The 17,078-nt window shown below is 51.4% G+C and overlaps 1 protein-coding gene across 1 annotated transcript in view; it reads left to right on the top strand.

Annotated features, from left to right (window-relative positions):
- The window catches only part of Scara5 (scavenger receptor class A, member 5), a 100,124-nt gene that overhangs the window by 73,752 nt on the left and 9,294 nt on the right, over window positions 1-17,078 (top strand). Inside the window, exon 7 of the mRNA XM_005373759.2 lies at window positions 423-479. Within this exon, the coding sequence (XP_005373816.1) occupies window positions 423-479 (57 nt within the window). The remainder of the gene's footprint in view (window positions 1-422; window positions 480-17,078) is intronic.

Genomic DNA, 17,078 nt, shown 5'->3' with positions numbered 1-17,078 from the left:
CTGCCTGGCATATAACCTGTGTCTCTTCTTATGTGACTGAAGCCCACCCCATTTCTTCCGCTGCGCTCCTTGGAGCAAACTTGGATGTAGACTTCTAAAACTTTGACATTTTAATAGCAATGTCTTTGCTTTCTCATCTTCCTGCTGAATACCGTGTGCTCTTTGAGGTTATGTGGCAGATGATGCTCTTCTGTGCTTTAGGAGATGAGACTTTCTCAGCTGGGCCCCTCCTCTTTCCTGAGGTGACCAGAACAGGGAGCATAATTGTCCCAGCTCTTCTTCTGCCTGCTGTGCCCTCTGGCTGCTGCTGGTTCCTGCCTGAGGGGTTTTCCGGCCTGGGGTTAATAAGTCTGCACAGATGGCTTAATTAACAATTGGCATTTGTTTCTACCTCTAATGCCACTGTTCCTCCTGTGTTTTAGGTGACCGCGGCCCGAAAGGAGAGAAGGGAGAGCGAGGAGACAGAGCAGGGGATGCCAGTAAGGAAGTTCTGTGGGGTCCCTGGGCGCTGTGTGGGCAAGGGTGGGCCAATCACTCCTGCAGCCTGAGGTGGGGGGCCCAGGGGCCAGAACCGTGCGCTGGGCTCCAGTGTCAAAGAGCTATCTTTCCTTTCTTATGGTTCTGCTGGTCCAGCAGGAAATATGGACAGAGCCCAGGGACACAGGGGGCTCTGTGTGGCATCAGCCTGCGGTGTGTGGCTGGATCTGGAGGCCTCCTGACTGCCTCACTGGCTGCCAGTGTGTAATCTCCATGCCTCCATTTTCATCTGTAAAATGGGGCTAAGGAGAGTCCTTATCCCCTAGGGTCCTAGTGAGAATTAAATTATATAAAGTACTTAATACAGTATCTGCACATGGGCTTGGGACTCAACAAGCATTATTATTCCAGGTAATACACTGATCAGACATACTTCCTGAAGTCACCAGAGATGGCGGCTAAAATTCTGTTACTCACTTTGTTAAAATGCCTGTCTTCCCCTGAAAGATGAGCATGAGGTTAAGTGGAATCTCTTCCGTTTCCTCTAAGCTGCCAGGATGAAGCACTGGGTACCTGGCAGACCACCCAGGGTGGCCTTCGCACCCCTCTGCCAAGGTCTGTGCTGAAAGGGGTACAAGAGATACTGGCTTGTCTAGTGGTGGCGGCTTCCTCAGGGCATGTTTTCCCCAGACGGCTATGTGTGGCATCTTGGAGAAGCTGCCAGAGAAGAGTGAATAGTGTCTTGGACCCAAGTTTGAGCCTCAAGCGGAACACCCAGCACATCTCGCTGTTGGCTTGGAATACACGAGGGCCTGAGCAGATTTTTGCCTCCTCAGGGTCTGTGTTCCAGCCTTGGCTCTCAGAGTTCTGGGCCTGATCCTCTGGGACTAGTGCAGAGTCACAAGCTGGACCCCAGCGAGTCCTCCCTGAAGGGTGGGGTGCTGAACATGTCTTTGGGTAGGTTGGCTATTCCTGATAGGCCGCTGCCAAGGTAGCTGAGAAGGACTGTGGCATTTAGCCCTGAGAAATAAACAACTCTGGATGGGCTGGGCAGGAAGGGCGGGACTGTGTAGAGAAATGACCTTTAGAGGGAGATCAGAGATGCTGCCCACATACCAGAGGGATCTTGTCAGGAACTCCCTGGCATTGCTTCTTTAAACTGACCTGCGAGCAGGGACAGGAAGTTGAGCCAGCCCGGGGATCATGGCCAGGAGGGATGCTCTGGTCAGGACTTATCTGGCTTCTGTGGGCAGAGCTGATTGGGCTCTGAGGGGGGAGCATACCGTGGGGAGGCGGGAGCCAGAGCCCAGTGGTGTGCAGCTCTCCCGGAACAGGTGGGAGACCTGGACAAGGGCACCCTGTTACTTGGCTCTCGGGCCTGCTGGTTGCTCTGCCAGAGGACGCCCCTCTCCAGGGACTGAGGCTCGAAGGGACTATTCCCTGCCCGGAGCCTGGTGCTCAGATGAAAACCTCCAGCCCAGCGCTACACAAAGCTCTAAGCTTTGCCTTCCAGGAGCTTAAAAGTGGCCCCCCGGGCGATGGAGCTGGAAGGTGAGGGGCTCAGCCACGATAGCTCACTGAGTGGAAGCTGTTCTGTGTGACAGGAACCTGGGGGTCCCCCTGGAATCATGAATCAGTGAACCTGGAGGCCATCCTTGTCTTCTCCACCATCTAGGCTTGGAGGGAGGACAGTCTTCTCTGTGCCACTATGTGGGGCAGAGGCTCCGGTTAGGGCTCTGATTGCCTGATTCATCCCCCGGATGTTGGGCCATGGAGCCTTGAAAAATGGAACTGGGCTAAGGTCCTTAAAACCTGTGGCTTCTTGCCTGATTGCCAGCTCTGGATACAGATGGAAGCCCTGGGGGATCCACGGCCACCACGGTTCAGGGCTAACGTCTGGGTCTGCCCCATGTCAAGTTCCTTCCCATGGCTGCCACTCCCCAGCCCACTTAGACCACGCCAAGCTCAGCTGTGTTCAGATTCCCACTGAGTTCCCAAGGCTGTCCTGTCCCAGAGGTGTTAACTATATCCCTGAGACCCAAGCTCGGAGGAGAGGCCCAGAGCTCATCTTTCAGAGAAGTATGGAAATGCTGACGAACACAGTGCCCACTTCTGAGGCTTTCTTAGTCATCCCTCGGGCCTGGGCAGCCCCACCATGGGATCCTTAGTGTGGAAAGAAAAAGTTCTCAGCACCAGGGAGCTGCCCTCCTCCAAAAGCTGGTTCTGTGCAGGAGAGGCCACTGACTGGGGTCTGCTGTGGTCACCAGCTTTGGCTCAACACCTCCAGTGCCTACCTGTAGCCCAAAACCAAAAAGTTCCAGCAGGTGGGCCTGTTATTGCATTAAAGATGTTGGTGACAAAAGCAAGAAAGCCACCCCTCACATGGGAGGAGGTCAGGAGGTTTTCCTTTGAGGAGGACATAGCAGAGAAATCCTCTCGGGACCTGTGTTTTGAGTCAGTATTGAAGTATTTTTCAGACTAAAAATCTTGCCATTGTTTACCCGTGTTTTGATCTGGAGTCATAGGCTTTTGGGGTTTGGATGGGTTTCAGATCAATTCCTCTCCCTTTCTCAACCCCACCCCACCCCACCAGCTCATGGAGCAAAGACCAAGAACAGAGAGGTAGAGGTCACCAAGGTCACCCCCACGTAGATCATGGACAAAGAGGGTCTAGATTCCAGATCCTTGATGTTTGCTTGGTGAGAAGTAAAACCCTCTCCCCTCAGGCCAACGCAATATCAATCATTTGATTAGATGTTTGGCTTTTGGAAGTTTGGCCAGGAGAAAAAAAGTTCCATATACACATCTCAAGAGGGAAGGACATTTATTTTACCCTGATATATGGTCCATTTGCAGGAAAAATAAATAGTATCTTGCAGTGAGAGGGTAGGTAAAGGATTCAGTTTTGTTTAAATCCCATGACATGCATTTAAAGCAGATTATACATTCAGATTGTTTAAAAAATGAGTCTCAATTTGGTTTCACATGGAAAAACATATTCAGATGATATGGGGTGAAAGCTCAGAAACTTGAAAAATGTTTAGTACTTTGTGTGTATTTGGGAACGTTTAGGGGTAGGATCCTGGTGGGCACCCCGGCATATAGCATAAGTTTAAAATAATAATCAAGGGAGGAGCTCTAGAGGGTTTTCCCCAGAGCTATGGAGATCTCTGTTCTAGAACGAAGGAGGCTCTGAGAATTCTTGGAGTCTGCAGATTCTCTTCCTCCCATCCTTACCATGGGGAATTTGTTTAAAATAATGTCACACCAAAAATGAGCCTTATTTCAGGCCTGAAAATACAGGGCCCTTGCACCTTTTATGTACAAGTAGTATTTCTTTATTTAACCATGTGTGCAGCCTTACTTTCTCATAAAACTTGAACACCCCAGCAATGAGGTGATCTAGCGGTGAATCACACTTCTAAGAAGTTAACTGTTCCCATAATCCTGTACTACTAACTTCCTCATGTGCCTGGAATGGTGAGAACCACTGCCCCTGCGCACGCCGTGTCCCTTAGCTGCCAGGAGCTTGTCTGTTACACGGTCACATTCCTGGTAGGGAGATGAGGAGGCCGGGGTAGAGAGGACAAGGAGCCTGCCAGTGGTCACCAGCGATCATAAGAGACAGAACTGGGATGAATCAGATCTGTGTGGCCTGGACTCTACACTATCCATCCCTCTGCCACCATCCCTGGTTATCTTTTGTTTGGCTGGAGTCTTCACAGGCTGCTTCATCTATCCCAAGAGTTTAGAATGATGGTGACAATTTCTTAGCAGTTCTCCACTGCTTTTAAGGTATTCTTCTCTGTGTCAGACTTTGCTGCTCTTTGCTGGCCTTGGCTGCCCTCCTCTGCTCCTGCGGATCTGAGCTGGGCCCTAGTAGGTCTCTCAGCATGGCTGTGCACCCGACAGCGAAGCCTTTCCAGCCTGTGCGCCCTTTACGCACATCCTGGGTGTGTATGGGCCGAACCCTTGGATGCCAAGGCACCTGGATGCATCAGGCAGCGTTCACTCCTGGGTGCATTTGCTCAGTTTATGCGTTTCTTCATTCTTACAGTCTCGAGCAATTGGGTAGCAGATGAAAATACAAAAGTATATGAGATATGATTGAAAAATATGTTGAAGGTATAAATTTAAAAATTTTTTATTGCACTAAAAGACAAACAATTGCCATTAATCCTGCTGAAATACCCTACCTCAGTTTGAACACACATATCCCATCGTCCTTGCCACACTCTCTGAAGCAGTTCTGCAAGTCCTCTTTTGTGAGTGTCTAGTTGTGCTGCCGTGGCTGCCTCATATCCTGAATTTATTCAGAATGGTTACCTTTCGTGGTCATTTTGATTGTGGGGAAGAGCCAGGAGTTAGGGTGTCAGAGCCAGTAAATAGGTAGACTAGGACATAGCGTGGTATTTTTACCACTCTGCCTTTCCTTTGGATGGTGCTTGGTAGCAGCATTCTCCCTATTTTTGATCACACCTTATAAAGATACTCACAAAAGAAAACTCCAGAACTGCTTTAGAAAATGGCAAGAACGATGGGATAAGCGTGTTCAAAGCAAGAGGATGTATTTTGAGGAGGATTAATGGCAGCTATATCTTTTATTGTGATAATTTTTAAAAAATTAACATTCAGCCAGTCACGGTGGCGCATGCCTGTAATCCCAGCACTCGGGAGGCTGAGGCAAGAGGATCGTTGCAAGTTCGAGACCAGCTTGGGCTACAGAGTGAACTCAAGGCCAGCCTGAGCTGTATAGCAAGACACTGCCTCAAAAAGACCAAAAAAAAAAAAAAAAAAATTTAACATTCATTGTACTTTTCAATTATCCTTTGTATGTGGAAATAGGAAAGGGCTTTCCAACTATTTCCTTCCCAAAGTTTATATCTAGTGACTGAAAAAACACTCAGACCCAAAGTTCACTCTGGAAAATTGTCTTGAGGCAGAAACCACAGGGGAGTGGGGAGACAGCAGAGAGACAGAAAGCAGGAGCTCAGGACAGTGGCCAATGAGATTATGTGGGGAACAGATTGAAACTGAGCAGAGCAAGCTCTCGGGGGAGCAGGGGTCAGAGTGCATGGGGCTGGCAGAGCGGCGAGGAGAGAGGCAGAGGCCACAGAGAGGAGGGAGACCTGGGGGACGGGGAAGTCGGCCTCCCTTCCTTTTGAAGAAAAGACAGATGCATGCGCAGATCAAAGGGAAGCATTTAGGGTAGAGAGCGTTGGTTTATTCCTTTCTTGCGCAAATGTTTGTGGCGCCCTTGCCATGTCCCAGGCCCCCTGCTGATGGCTGAAAATGCACCGGTAGCAGGTAAAAGCCTCGTAGACAGTCACAGGGGACTATGGAAGGGCCCCCAGGACCAAGTCAGCGAGGTGTCCCGCGCTGCCAAGTCCGGAGGGGAAAGCTGGTCCAACATATGGCTGGGGAAGGTGAAGCCATCTCAGGTGAAGAGAACAGGCATGAGCTAAAAGAAGCCTCTGGTAACCACCAAGTTTGGCATGTTAGAAACTAAGAAAAGCCCAGAGGTGGGGAGGGAGCCTCACAGCGGTCAGGGGTTGGGCGTGGCCCTCTGGGCACTGGGAAGCTACCAGCTGGCTCTTCACAGTGACGTGCACCAGCCAGCACTCAGTTCTGGCTCTGTCCACCCAGAGATGGCGCGGACCCACGGGTTGCACATCGGTCTCTTGGGGCTGCCCCTACTTCCACTCTACTTGCTAGTCTGGGCTCCCCAGAACTGCTGATCACCCAGCTGGAGATTGAGGGTTCCCATGACCCCTTCCTTAGGTGCAGTTGTTGGCTAGAATAGCTCACAGAATTCAGGAAAACAGCTACATTTACAGCTCAGGCACAGCCACAGGGGAGCATGAACTGCTCATGGTATGGGAAGGGGTGTGCACACACACACCCACACACACACACACACACACAGCATCTCCCTGTGCCCCACAGCCTGGAAGGCCTTCCAGCCCTGTCCTCTGAGCTGTTATGGAGACTTTATTACATAAATAGGCTTGATTAAACTGGTGGCCATTAGTGATTGGACCCTTCTTGGATGTTGAACTGAAAGTTCCAACCTTCTCACTGCTGGTTCCACTGGCAAACAGCCCTCCCTCACCCGTAGGAGCGTTCCAAAAGTCACCTTGTTAACAGGAACTCAGGAGTGGCTGAGAGCAAAGGTGTTCAGGTGCTATTTCAGGAGCAAGGGACAAAAAACACATATAACAGAAGATGCTCCTGTCTCTGGTACCACTTAAGTGAATGCAAGAGTCTTAGGAGCTCTGCCTAGGAGCCAGGGATGAAGACCAAATATCTTGTTCTTCTTGTTCTGTCACAACAGCACGGTAGCAAACCTGAGACCCAGGTCCCGTGCTGGCTGTGTGGCCCGAAGGTCAATCCCTTAGCCTCTCTAGCTACAGTTTTCTCTTTTTTCTCCTTGTTCTGTGCAGAGATGGTATCTGCCCTTCAGATGTTCTGTTTTGCCAAGATTCTATCTTAAGACTTCCAAAAACAAACCCAGCAACTTTTCCCAAAAGTTTCTGGTGACCCCTTCCAGGGAGCGTTCAGATTGCTGTGTGCTGCAAAGAGTTCAATTCTTTCTGGCTGATCTGTGCTGGACAGCTTCACATAGATGTAAGAGGGCCTGGCAGCATTAAAAGACTAGTGCTTTTAAAAAGCCAGGTAGAAGCCAAGCAGGTGGTACATACCTGTAATCCCAGCTGCTCAGGAGGCTGAGGCAGGAGGATTACAAATTCAACGCCAACCAGGGCAACTTACAGAGACCCCTGTCTCAAAATCAGAAGGGCTGGGGATGCAGCTCGGTGGTAGACCTCTTGCTTGCCCAGCATGCCTAAGGCCTTACCAAGGTTTGACCCCCAGTACCATACACACACACAAAAGCCAGGTGGACAAGTGGAGGGAGGGGGTTTCCTGAGAGGGAGGAACATCTGAGCTACTCTTTTCACATTCTTTTTTTTGTTTTTATTTTTTTGGTTTTTTTCCGGTACCAGGAATCGAACTCATGACCTTGCACTCGCCAGGCAGGCGCTGTGCCACTGAGCTAAATCCCCAGCCCCTCACATTCTTTTTTCTTTCTTCTTGGTTTCCTGAGACAAGGTTTGGCTATGTACCCCAGGCTGGCCTTGAGCTCACTATGTAGCCCAGGCTGGCCTCAAACTCATGGTAATCTGCTATGCCAGGCTTTTACATTCATAGCTTACAAACAACATTGTTAGCACCCCTAGCCAGAGGACAAGAGACAAGAGTGGGGCCTGCACCCAGACGGGAGACACAGTAAGACCAGGAGGAACGATGCCCCTTGGGGATGGAGCTGTGCTCTGGGGTCCTGAAGAGGGTGGCTAATATTTGTGCTATGTGCTAGGTGGAGGCAGGAACCAGGCGCCAAAGCCTGAGAAGAACTGCTAGCTGGGAAATCATCAACAAACCAATGTTTGGAGTTTGTGTAAGGGCTGGCAGCAAGTCTGTAAGCAGGACCGGGCAAGTTGGCTGCTTTGACCCGCTTCACTAGCAGAGTACTGCCCAGAACCAGCTTCACTGCTCCGAGCCCCTGCTCTTTCTGTGGCAAACAGTTTCTAGGGTTTGCTCTGCCAGAGAACATTTTTGGGAATACAAACCTCAGACTGAAGTGAGCACAGAATTTTCTAGAAAAATGACACCTTGAAACCCTCAGGGAACTGACGATTGAGTCTTTGATGTGGGTTTTGTGCAAAGAAAGCTTTAAGTCCAGATGAATTTGAGACGTACATTGAAAGGAGGAGCAGTGGAGCTGTTTATTTGGAAAACATTTCAAACAAATCTGAGAACTGTTCTTAATCCCTATGACCCTGAGCCCTCCCCCGAGGTGGTGGGAAGCAACGTGTGCTGGGAGCACTGCAGCCACCGGGGTGACTCCCACTGCTCCGTGTCCTTGGAAGGGGACAAAACCCTGACAGGGGTGTGGGACCAGCGCTAGACAGGCCTACCTCCCTCGGAGCTGGATGTCAGCCTCTTTTCTTCCAGAAGCTGTTTGTAGAATTTGGACAGAAGAGACACGAGAGACAGGCAGAGCTGAGGCCCACAAGGAGAGGACTTGTGTGGTGACAGGGACTCGTGCTGCCTTCCCTGCTGGGGAAGGGCAGGGAGGGTCATTGCCACAATGCGTCATGGCTCACCACGATCTTCCCCCACGATTGTGTTGAGTTCCACACCCCTGGGACCCAGCCACCCGTCACTGAGCTCACGCCTGTTGCAGAGGGACACACTGATGCGTGTCCCCAGCCCCTCCAGCAGAAGAGCTTGCAGAGCTAGTGCTACGCTGCTTCTCCAGATGGTGCTGCCTCTGAGGATTTCCAGCGCGGAATGGGGAAGTGTTCCAGCTAGGGTCTCAGCCCTGGAACTTGGGGCAGCAGAACAGAGATGGAAATCCAGGCTGCAGGGACAGTGGAGAGAAAGCCCTCCCGGGAGACCAGTAGGCACAGGCACGGGTCCAGGGAGGCCTTGTAAATGTCAGCGCCTCCTCACAGTGTGTCACTAGGAAGCCCCAGGCCTGCTGATGTGAGCTCTTAGCACCAATGATTTTTCTCTGGGATCCCCAGAGCTCTTTCTGGTCCTAACTGCTGGTTGGCACCAACCTTACTGCCCTTTGAGAGGCTCAGGAGCAAAAGGTAGAAGGGCTTTCTATCCACCCATGCCACCCAGGAAATCCCCACAAATCCCGCTCTGAGCAGAATTTCTGGGCCTTAATGATGCCCTCCCGCTGAGATAGGGTGAGCTCTTGGTTCTGTTGTGGGCAGGAAAAGCTCTTCATTTATTGTTTGATCAGGCACATCTTCACTGCAGATAAATACCTGTCAGAAGCCAAGGGGCCTGGAGCAGCAACATCAAAGAGATAAACTCCCGGTTTCCAAAGCGTAAGCAGTAGAGCTGGGAGACAGCCCAAGGGGTGAGGCCATGGGTCTGAAAAGATGAGTGTGAGGTCTGCCACGGTACCTCAGGAGGTATTTCTTTTTCTCTTTTTAGTTTCCATTTTTATAGTGCACAGGTAAGAAGATGGATGCACCTTGAGACAATGTTAAGTGAAATAAATCAGAATGTGAGTTTAAATATCACATGGTTTCTCCCATATGAGAAACCCAAAGTGTAAATAAAGAGCAAAATAAAAGGTAGATAATAGGAAATAGGGATCTAGATCTTTTGTAAGGTATTCTGGCTGCCCCTTTCTGTCCAGCAATTTCTGGAGCACCCCGTGTGATGCCGGTATCAGAGACAGCACAGTGGAGACCCCGGTGAGGTCCCTTTATCATGTGACCTGGAGTAAGTCACTTCCTTTCTCTGAGCCTCAACTTCCTCACCTGTGAAATGGAACACCACCACCTCCCTTGGAGGAGGGCTACAGAGATCCATAAAAATACTCTGCATGAAGTTCTGAATGAGTTGTCCCGGAAATAGCATTTTTGTACAGCGCCACCCACAGGCCAGGCCTGGTGGTGAAAACCATGCCCCTCAGGAGGGCCTGAGGAGAAATGCCTGCTCTTGCTTGGGGGTGGCTCTTGTCCTCCCATACGGATCACATTTCCTGTTGAGAAGTGTCACCCAGCTGAGGAAGGCTGGGCGGCAGGCCGGCTGGGGCACGGGGAGTTCTTTCTTTACAACAGAATGAAAGTTCAACTTCCTTAATGGGCAGATGGTCCAAATTATCCCTGGGGCCCTTCTCTGCAGCTGCAGGAAGGCAGAGCCTATTTCCCAGCTCCATGTGTTTATTTCTCTTCTCCACGACCTCCTTTCTTTCCTCTTGTTTTGCTTTGGCAGGGGGACTGGAAGGCAGGAAAAACAAACTTCAAGGGCTGTGCTACTCCAGGCTTAGCTCAGCTTTTCTCCTCTCTCCTTCAGAGGCGAAGTTCCCTGGGCTGGAAGGCTCTTTTGATGCACAGCCCAGCAGGTCCTAGGCTGGGTGACCCATTCCATTCTTAGAGCCTTATAGAGTGATGTGAGTCCCATTCATTTACTCACACATTCATTCATTCAGTGTGATATGTCGGGCACCGGGCAGGCCAGGCTCTCTGTGGCTTTAGCGTTCAGACACCGTATGAGGAGGAATGCACAGAGGTACAGAAGACAACTGCGATTACTATTCTTCATAGAGGAGCACCAGTCCGAAAAGCCTTCCCAGGAGCACCGATACCTATGTGCCTCACAGCTGGAACATCATGAAACCCAGTCCCATCCCAGAGCTGTCCTCTCTAACATTGCCCTGGCTGTGTGTGAAGACCACCTGTGCCCTGTTCAGAACTGCCACAGACTCTGGTTTCCAAGGCTCCCTGGTGATTCCCATATGCAGTCAGGGCTGAGAAACATGACCTTAAGCTTAGGACTCAGTTCCTTTGGTCCAAGGACAGGAAATACTATGGAGCCCACAGGCCTGTCCTGAGCTATATAAATACCACCTCACACTTAGCGAAGGCTGTTAGGGACGTTAATTGTTCAGCCTGAGCTCTGACCTTGTGGTTGGAAAGGAAGAAGTTTGTGTTCTTCCCCCTAACTCAAGCTTGTAGTAGCTGTGCAAACCAGGGCAAGTCACATGACTCTTCTGGGTCTCTTCCCCTTCAGTTCTGTGAAAGCCCTAATAATTAAGTTAAGGAGCCACTGGGAGGAATAACGAGAGGATGCAGGAGGAGAGCACTTTGCAGCATGTCCTGGTGTGCGGGGGAGCAGTACACAGACCTTGCTCTCTCCTGACTTCCTGGGAAGCCTCTCCCGGAAGTGCCCAGGGCGTGGCTTTGCTGTGTCTGGGTTTGGGGGCTGAGCTGGGCATGGACAAAGCTGGCCGCCACTGGGTGCCTTCGAGGCTGCCCCGGCCCTGGAACCCAGGTCTGAGAGATGGCAGCTGCCGCCACCAAGAGGTCCCCCTTGACCCCTGAGAAGCAGAGTGAGGAAGCCGCTTGCTCCGTGGTACTGAGAGAAAGATGCCCACATCTCACTCCCTAGAAACACAGAGCATCCATCAGGTAAGGGATAATTGGATGAAAAAGCACCGGAGACATCCTGAGATGCCAGGGCCTGGAAAATGAAAGCAGACACTGGATTGAAAATCCTGGAATGGATTCTCGAGAGACACTGTGCTTTCCCTTCCATTCCGGGAGGCAGGATGAGCAGCTGTCAGGCTTGGTCCACAAAGGACAGGGCTGCTGCGTTTGAAGTTGGGGAGGGGCTCAAGGTGCACCTCCAAGGCCACTTCCAGCTCTGGTGCTCAGGGAGTTACCCCAGGGGACTTTAGGGGAGGACCCAGCCTGCTTCGCCTGGGACCCTGCTTTTCCTACTTATATAGGTACTGTATAAGGCAGCAAGAGCAAAGAAATGCCTGCTTTGAGAAGAAAATCCCACACATTAGGAGATTTATAAAGTCTGTGTTAGGAGCCCAAGAGTGGCCTTGGTCCTAGCAGGGAATTCCTGGACCATTCCAAAGCTGCCTTGCTGACGGAATCACAGCCAGTTTGCATTAGCGTGCAGAAAGCTGCTGACAGCAGGAGTCAGGCTTCTGCCGGATGTCCTAGTCCCCCTCCCCTAGTATGCTGAGAAGCCAGGAACTGCACTCTGGGGAGAAGAGAGGAAGTTGGGAGCAGACTCATCCAACGGGAGGAGTGACACCCATGTTCCTGCAGTCGCTCGGCAAACGGTCACTCTGTGAACAGGCTTTCAAGGGTCTGACCCCTATCCTAGCGGCTGGGACCCGGGATGTCCTCAGGGAGACTGCTTGGAGCTGACCCACAACTGCTGGGCAACCAGCTGGAGGAAGCTCATGGTCATGGGGACCCTCTGTGTGTCACCTTCTTGTTGTGTGCTATAGTTCCTGCCGCCACTACTCTACCAGTGTTTAAGAGGGTTGGGGATAAGAGATGGTGTTGGCCAGTGGTAAAGCCAGCTTGGCCCTACTCCTGCATTCAGAAGTAGCCTAGGTCTCCTTTCTGTAGGAATCACCTCTACCCTGTTAGACTCAATCAAACTCCCTGCCCTTCCGGGCCTATGAAGGCAGGTAGCTAGGCAGCCCTTAGATGGGCCTGTGGCATTCTTCGGGGTTCGTTGGTAGCAAGGACCAGAGACTCATCTGGGTCACTTTGGGTAATGGCATCTGGGAAGTCGTTGGAAGCCCATGACCCATCATACGTATGGGTTTTGCAGAGCCCGAACAAGAAGGACATTCAGAATCCAAGGTCGTGTTGGGGGCCATCACCACAGCGGGGCAGCTAGTCACTGTAGCCCACCTCCAGCATGGCCTGTTGGCTCCAGTCCCTGTCTGTCAGCCTTTTACTCCCACATCCTCTTTCCAAATTCCCAGCTCAGATTTCTGAGAGAATTTGGGTGATCCTGGCAATCTCCCTCCCAGCGGCTCGGACAGGACTCCTGAGCCCAGCCAGCCCTTCATGGCCTTTTCCATGTGCAAAGTAGTTCCACAGGCTGTGGGCACAGCACACCGTGACCAGTTTGCCACATACCATGGCCCTGCCACATCTGATGTCAAAGACAAGTGGGGACTAGCCACAGTGCTCAGGACAGATTTAACCGCAGTAACTATTGCAGCAGGGAACAGAATCTAGCGTGAACTGGATGCAACCTTGATTTGCACAGAGGCAATGGTTTCAAAGGCAGTGGTTTCAAGGGCCAGGGACAGGTGAGAGGGGTCAGTAGAGTTGGAGAGGTAAAGAGTTGCAAAAAGCAGAAAGGGAGTTGTTGCGTGGGAAACCCACCAGGTTTGGTAACTGGTGCCTATTGTAGTGAAGTCCTGACCTCCCAAGAGGCTGGGGACAGAGGTCCTATTCTCAAGTGCTGGCTGGAAGCAATAGCACATTTGGAGAGCAGGCTCGAGCTTTCCCAGGCAGGCACTGGAAGTAGGGTGGGGCTGGAGGATCCTGGAGGTATGGCCTTAAGTTGTTAGGAGTGATGTCAGTGTCTTGTACAAGACTTTATAGGCTGAGGTGGAGGCCCAGTCATTGAGAGGAGGACCCAGAGGACTCTTGCTGGAGAGACCTATTATCATTGATCCCCTCGACAACCTGGGAAGCAGTTATGACAGTGAAGCCACAAGCAAAAGAAAGCCTCTGCAAGATGAGCAGTGTGCCTTGGCTGACCCTGCCTACTTCCCTCCCTTTGCTGGGCTACTAACCGCCCCACACTGCCTGTCTCAGGGCCACACTTGCAGGGGCTATCTGGGATTGTCTCACAGCATTTTGTGTCCAAAAAAAGAGACAGGGTCCTATAACCCTGTGTCCTTCAGCGTGGCACTGAAGGTCTCGGCTGGAACCAGGGAGGGATAAGAATCCCAGCGCAGCCATCTGTACCCTTGGCCTCCTGGGTCAGCATCCCCCTGGGTTCCCTTGATAGGTGACTTGGTGCAAAGAGCGGCCTGCATGGAAGGAGCAGTGGTCTCGGAAGGGAGGGACCCGGCCTCCCAGCAACAGCTGGTTACTTCCCTCCCTCAACCTCAGTTTCCTCATCTCTACATAAGGAGTTTGGCTGGGGGTCCCTGAGTTCTCTGCCAGCTCTGACATCCTGGGATCTTCTCCATGTTAGTTTGAGTGACCTGAGGGTAAAGAGAATCCTCATTTGTCCTTGCATCCCTGGTGCCCTCTGCAACCCTGAAATGACATAGGGCTTCTGGGTGCGCTCCTGGATGGATAAATACATGAGTCACTGAAATAAATACATCGATAAAGATAGGTAGAAAGAATCAGTACAGGTAATGCATTGTTAATGCCCCAGTTTCTGCACAAGAAGTAGAATTATCGTGGACTTTCTTTAAAAGCAGAGGCTGATTTAACTTCCCCCACCTGGAATCTCTGACACATTTAAATATAACTAGCGGTAGCCTTGCTTCTCAGAGACATCACTGCTGTCCTGGCCCTCCCAGCAGACTGCGGGGACAGCCAGTGTGTTTCCATGGCTTGTAGCTGGATGCATTACAGTTCCAGGGTTAAAGCACTTGTTTGTAGTGTAGCTGCTCTGTTACAAAGCACCTTCATCAAAGTTGTGAAGCAGATTGGCAGACCCTGCTCAGAGAGCTCATGGGAAGTGACTCTAGGAGAGAAAGAGATAGATGAAGAACTAGCCCAAGGGTTGTGTCAAGTTCAGACCCCAGGGTCTCTACTCACTGCAGGAGGACCCTGGTAAGCCACATGTCTTTTCTGGACCTCCATTCCCTCGGGTGTCACATGAAGCCTTTGAACTGTATCATCTCTCAGTCTCTACCAGCTGGAAAATCCTTTGTTTCTCCATTATTTGTGATGATTGGAAAATCCTGGGGCTGGAGATTTAGCTCAGCGGCACAGTGCCTGCCTGGCAAGAGCAAGGTTGTGAGTTCGATTCCCGGTACCAGAAAAAAAACAAAACAAAACAAAACAAGAATGATTGGAAAATCCCAAAGATTGTGTTACAACTAAGATAGGCCTACACACGAAGCACTGCGGACATCTGTAACCCACAACTAAACGAATGCAAGTTCCTGCTATCGAAATCCGCAGAAGATGCGGAACTGCCTAATCCAGACTCATGCCCCGTTCTTCACCATGAGACCTGATCCCATGTGGGTCTCCTTTCCTCTTTTTCACTGGGGAACCAGGTCAGGGTTTGGGGGATCCAAGGCCTGCTACAGGAGGGTGGGTGAGGGCCACAGGGCTGGTCCCAGGAGCGGCCTGGGTAAGGAAGCAGGATCAGTTCAGCGGGCCATGGAACAGGAAATGTGTTCTAGCAACTGGGGCTGTAGTATGACAGAAAGCCTCAAGCAGAAGTTAGACTCACTGATGCCCAGAAAAACTGTGTGTGTGGAGGGAGCGGGGGTGTACAATGAGCCTACTGATCTACAAGAGTAAGGAGGCTGCTCAGCTGGAAGAGATACATCCCCTACCCTGGGTCCCCTCAACAGTTTCTCTATATCACACGGAGTAGAACCAGCAGAGATGCTCCTCTGCTGAACTTCGATTGAAGGGCACTTTCCTCTCTGCTTCTCTGCATAAAAGAGGTATTGGTGGGGCTTACAGTCCCCAAATGCAGGGCAGCAAGGAAAGAGGAACAGAGGCCTGGGCCTGAGTACATCTGTGTGTTTCCTCTAAGGATGGGGTAGGGTGGAGGTCACAAGGAAAACTCTGTCTAGGATTTATGAGCTCGGGATTGGGATAAACTATTGGGCTGGAACAACCTCCACTTGCCTTCCATATTTGGGTGAGGAACAGTTACTGTCATATCCCTTCAGCTGGGGTTTCCCAGCCAAGAGATGGAAGGCAGAAGGTGCCATTCCTGCTCAGGGTTGAGCAGGACCAGGCTCGTGGTCAGTACTGTCCTCTCCATGTGCAAGCTGTGAGCACGCAGACAGGCAGGCCCCAGTCCCAGTTAGGGACCCGGAACAAGAGGAAGTGTGTGATAGTCTCCTAAGCCAGGCTCTCGCCCCATGAGTCCAATCAGACAGCCACATGGCAGTGGTGAAGGCAGGACTTTCTTTGGGGTTGTTGATCCTCATTTTGTTTGTGAGGGATTCTCCAGGGCTCACTGAGAAGGGATGCAAAGGAGGTTTTAAATGGGCTCCTTGGTCCAGGAGAGCAGTTATCAAGTAAGGGAAGTGGCTGCGTCTCCAAAGCCTGGGTCCCCTTGTTTATCACAGACACTCTTGACCTCTGCCCTCCAGCTGGGCCGTTCCTTCACGCTGTGAGCCTAGGAGTGCCTGATTTTCCTATAGTCATGAACCCTGTCGTGGGCAAAAAAGGCACCTTCCAGACCCTAAGTAACCTCACCCACCCTGCAGGGACCAGGGTGGGGCATCTCTGGAAGAAGGACTAACAATAAATGTCCTGGGAGGGCCGCAAAGCAGGCCAAGACTGCCTGCCGGGCACTGTCTGATTAAGTGAGGGATGGCTCATTAGGCGCAGGGTGAGAGTATTTCCTGTTGTGATTGGTTGCTTAGGGGGAAACTTTGCAGAAGCTGCAGAGAAAAGGCTGAAGTGAAACCCTCTGTCCAAAGAAACCCACGCCCGCAGAAACCCAAGCCTCTGAGCAAGTCATGACGTCCCTCTCAAGCTAGAGAGGGGGTTTCTGGTGTCTGCTCGGTGATTGCCCAAGTGCACTGCCTGAGGTGGCATCACTGCTCAGGCCTGAGAAAGGTGTTGCCTGCTTGTCTCCCTACCAGGGACCAAGCGAGGAGGAACAGCGGGGAGTGGGACAGATCAAACCTCAGTCTGCTGTTTCCCAGGGATGTGGTGACAGAGCTGAGATTTTATTGGGGGGAAAGAGAATGCAAAAAGCACAGATTAGCGGCATATTCTCTAAGACAAAGAATGAATGTACTGTCTGGTTTGGGTGAGTGCGAAGGAGGTGACACAGCCTTCAGAATCGTCTTGACCCCTTCGGGACATGCAGCATAGCCCCATAGGTGGCTTGTAGCTCCTCATGGGGATTAGCCCTCAGTCTGGGGACCCTGGGACAAGTGACAAGCAGTAAGCTCTAGTGCTGTGGCCTGGGTAGGGTGACATGGCTAGCAGACTCTCAACTGCTTGCCTGGCAAGTGAAGGAAGGAATGGAGCGAGTGGGGCTGGCCAGAGCAGAGGGGCTAAGTCAGGGACTCTGAGCGT

This window comes from Chinchilla lanigera, unplaced genomic scaffold, assembly GCF_000276665.1.
Source record: "Chinchilla lanigera isolate Chin_1 unplaced genomic scaffold, ChiLan1.0 scaffold00002, whole genome shotgun sequence".
Taxonomy (NCBI): Eukaryota; Metazoa; Chordata; class Mammalia; order Rodentia; family Chinchillidae; genus Chinchilla; species Chinchilla lanigera.
This window is presented reverse-complemented; position numbering and strand designations above follow the sequence as displayed.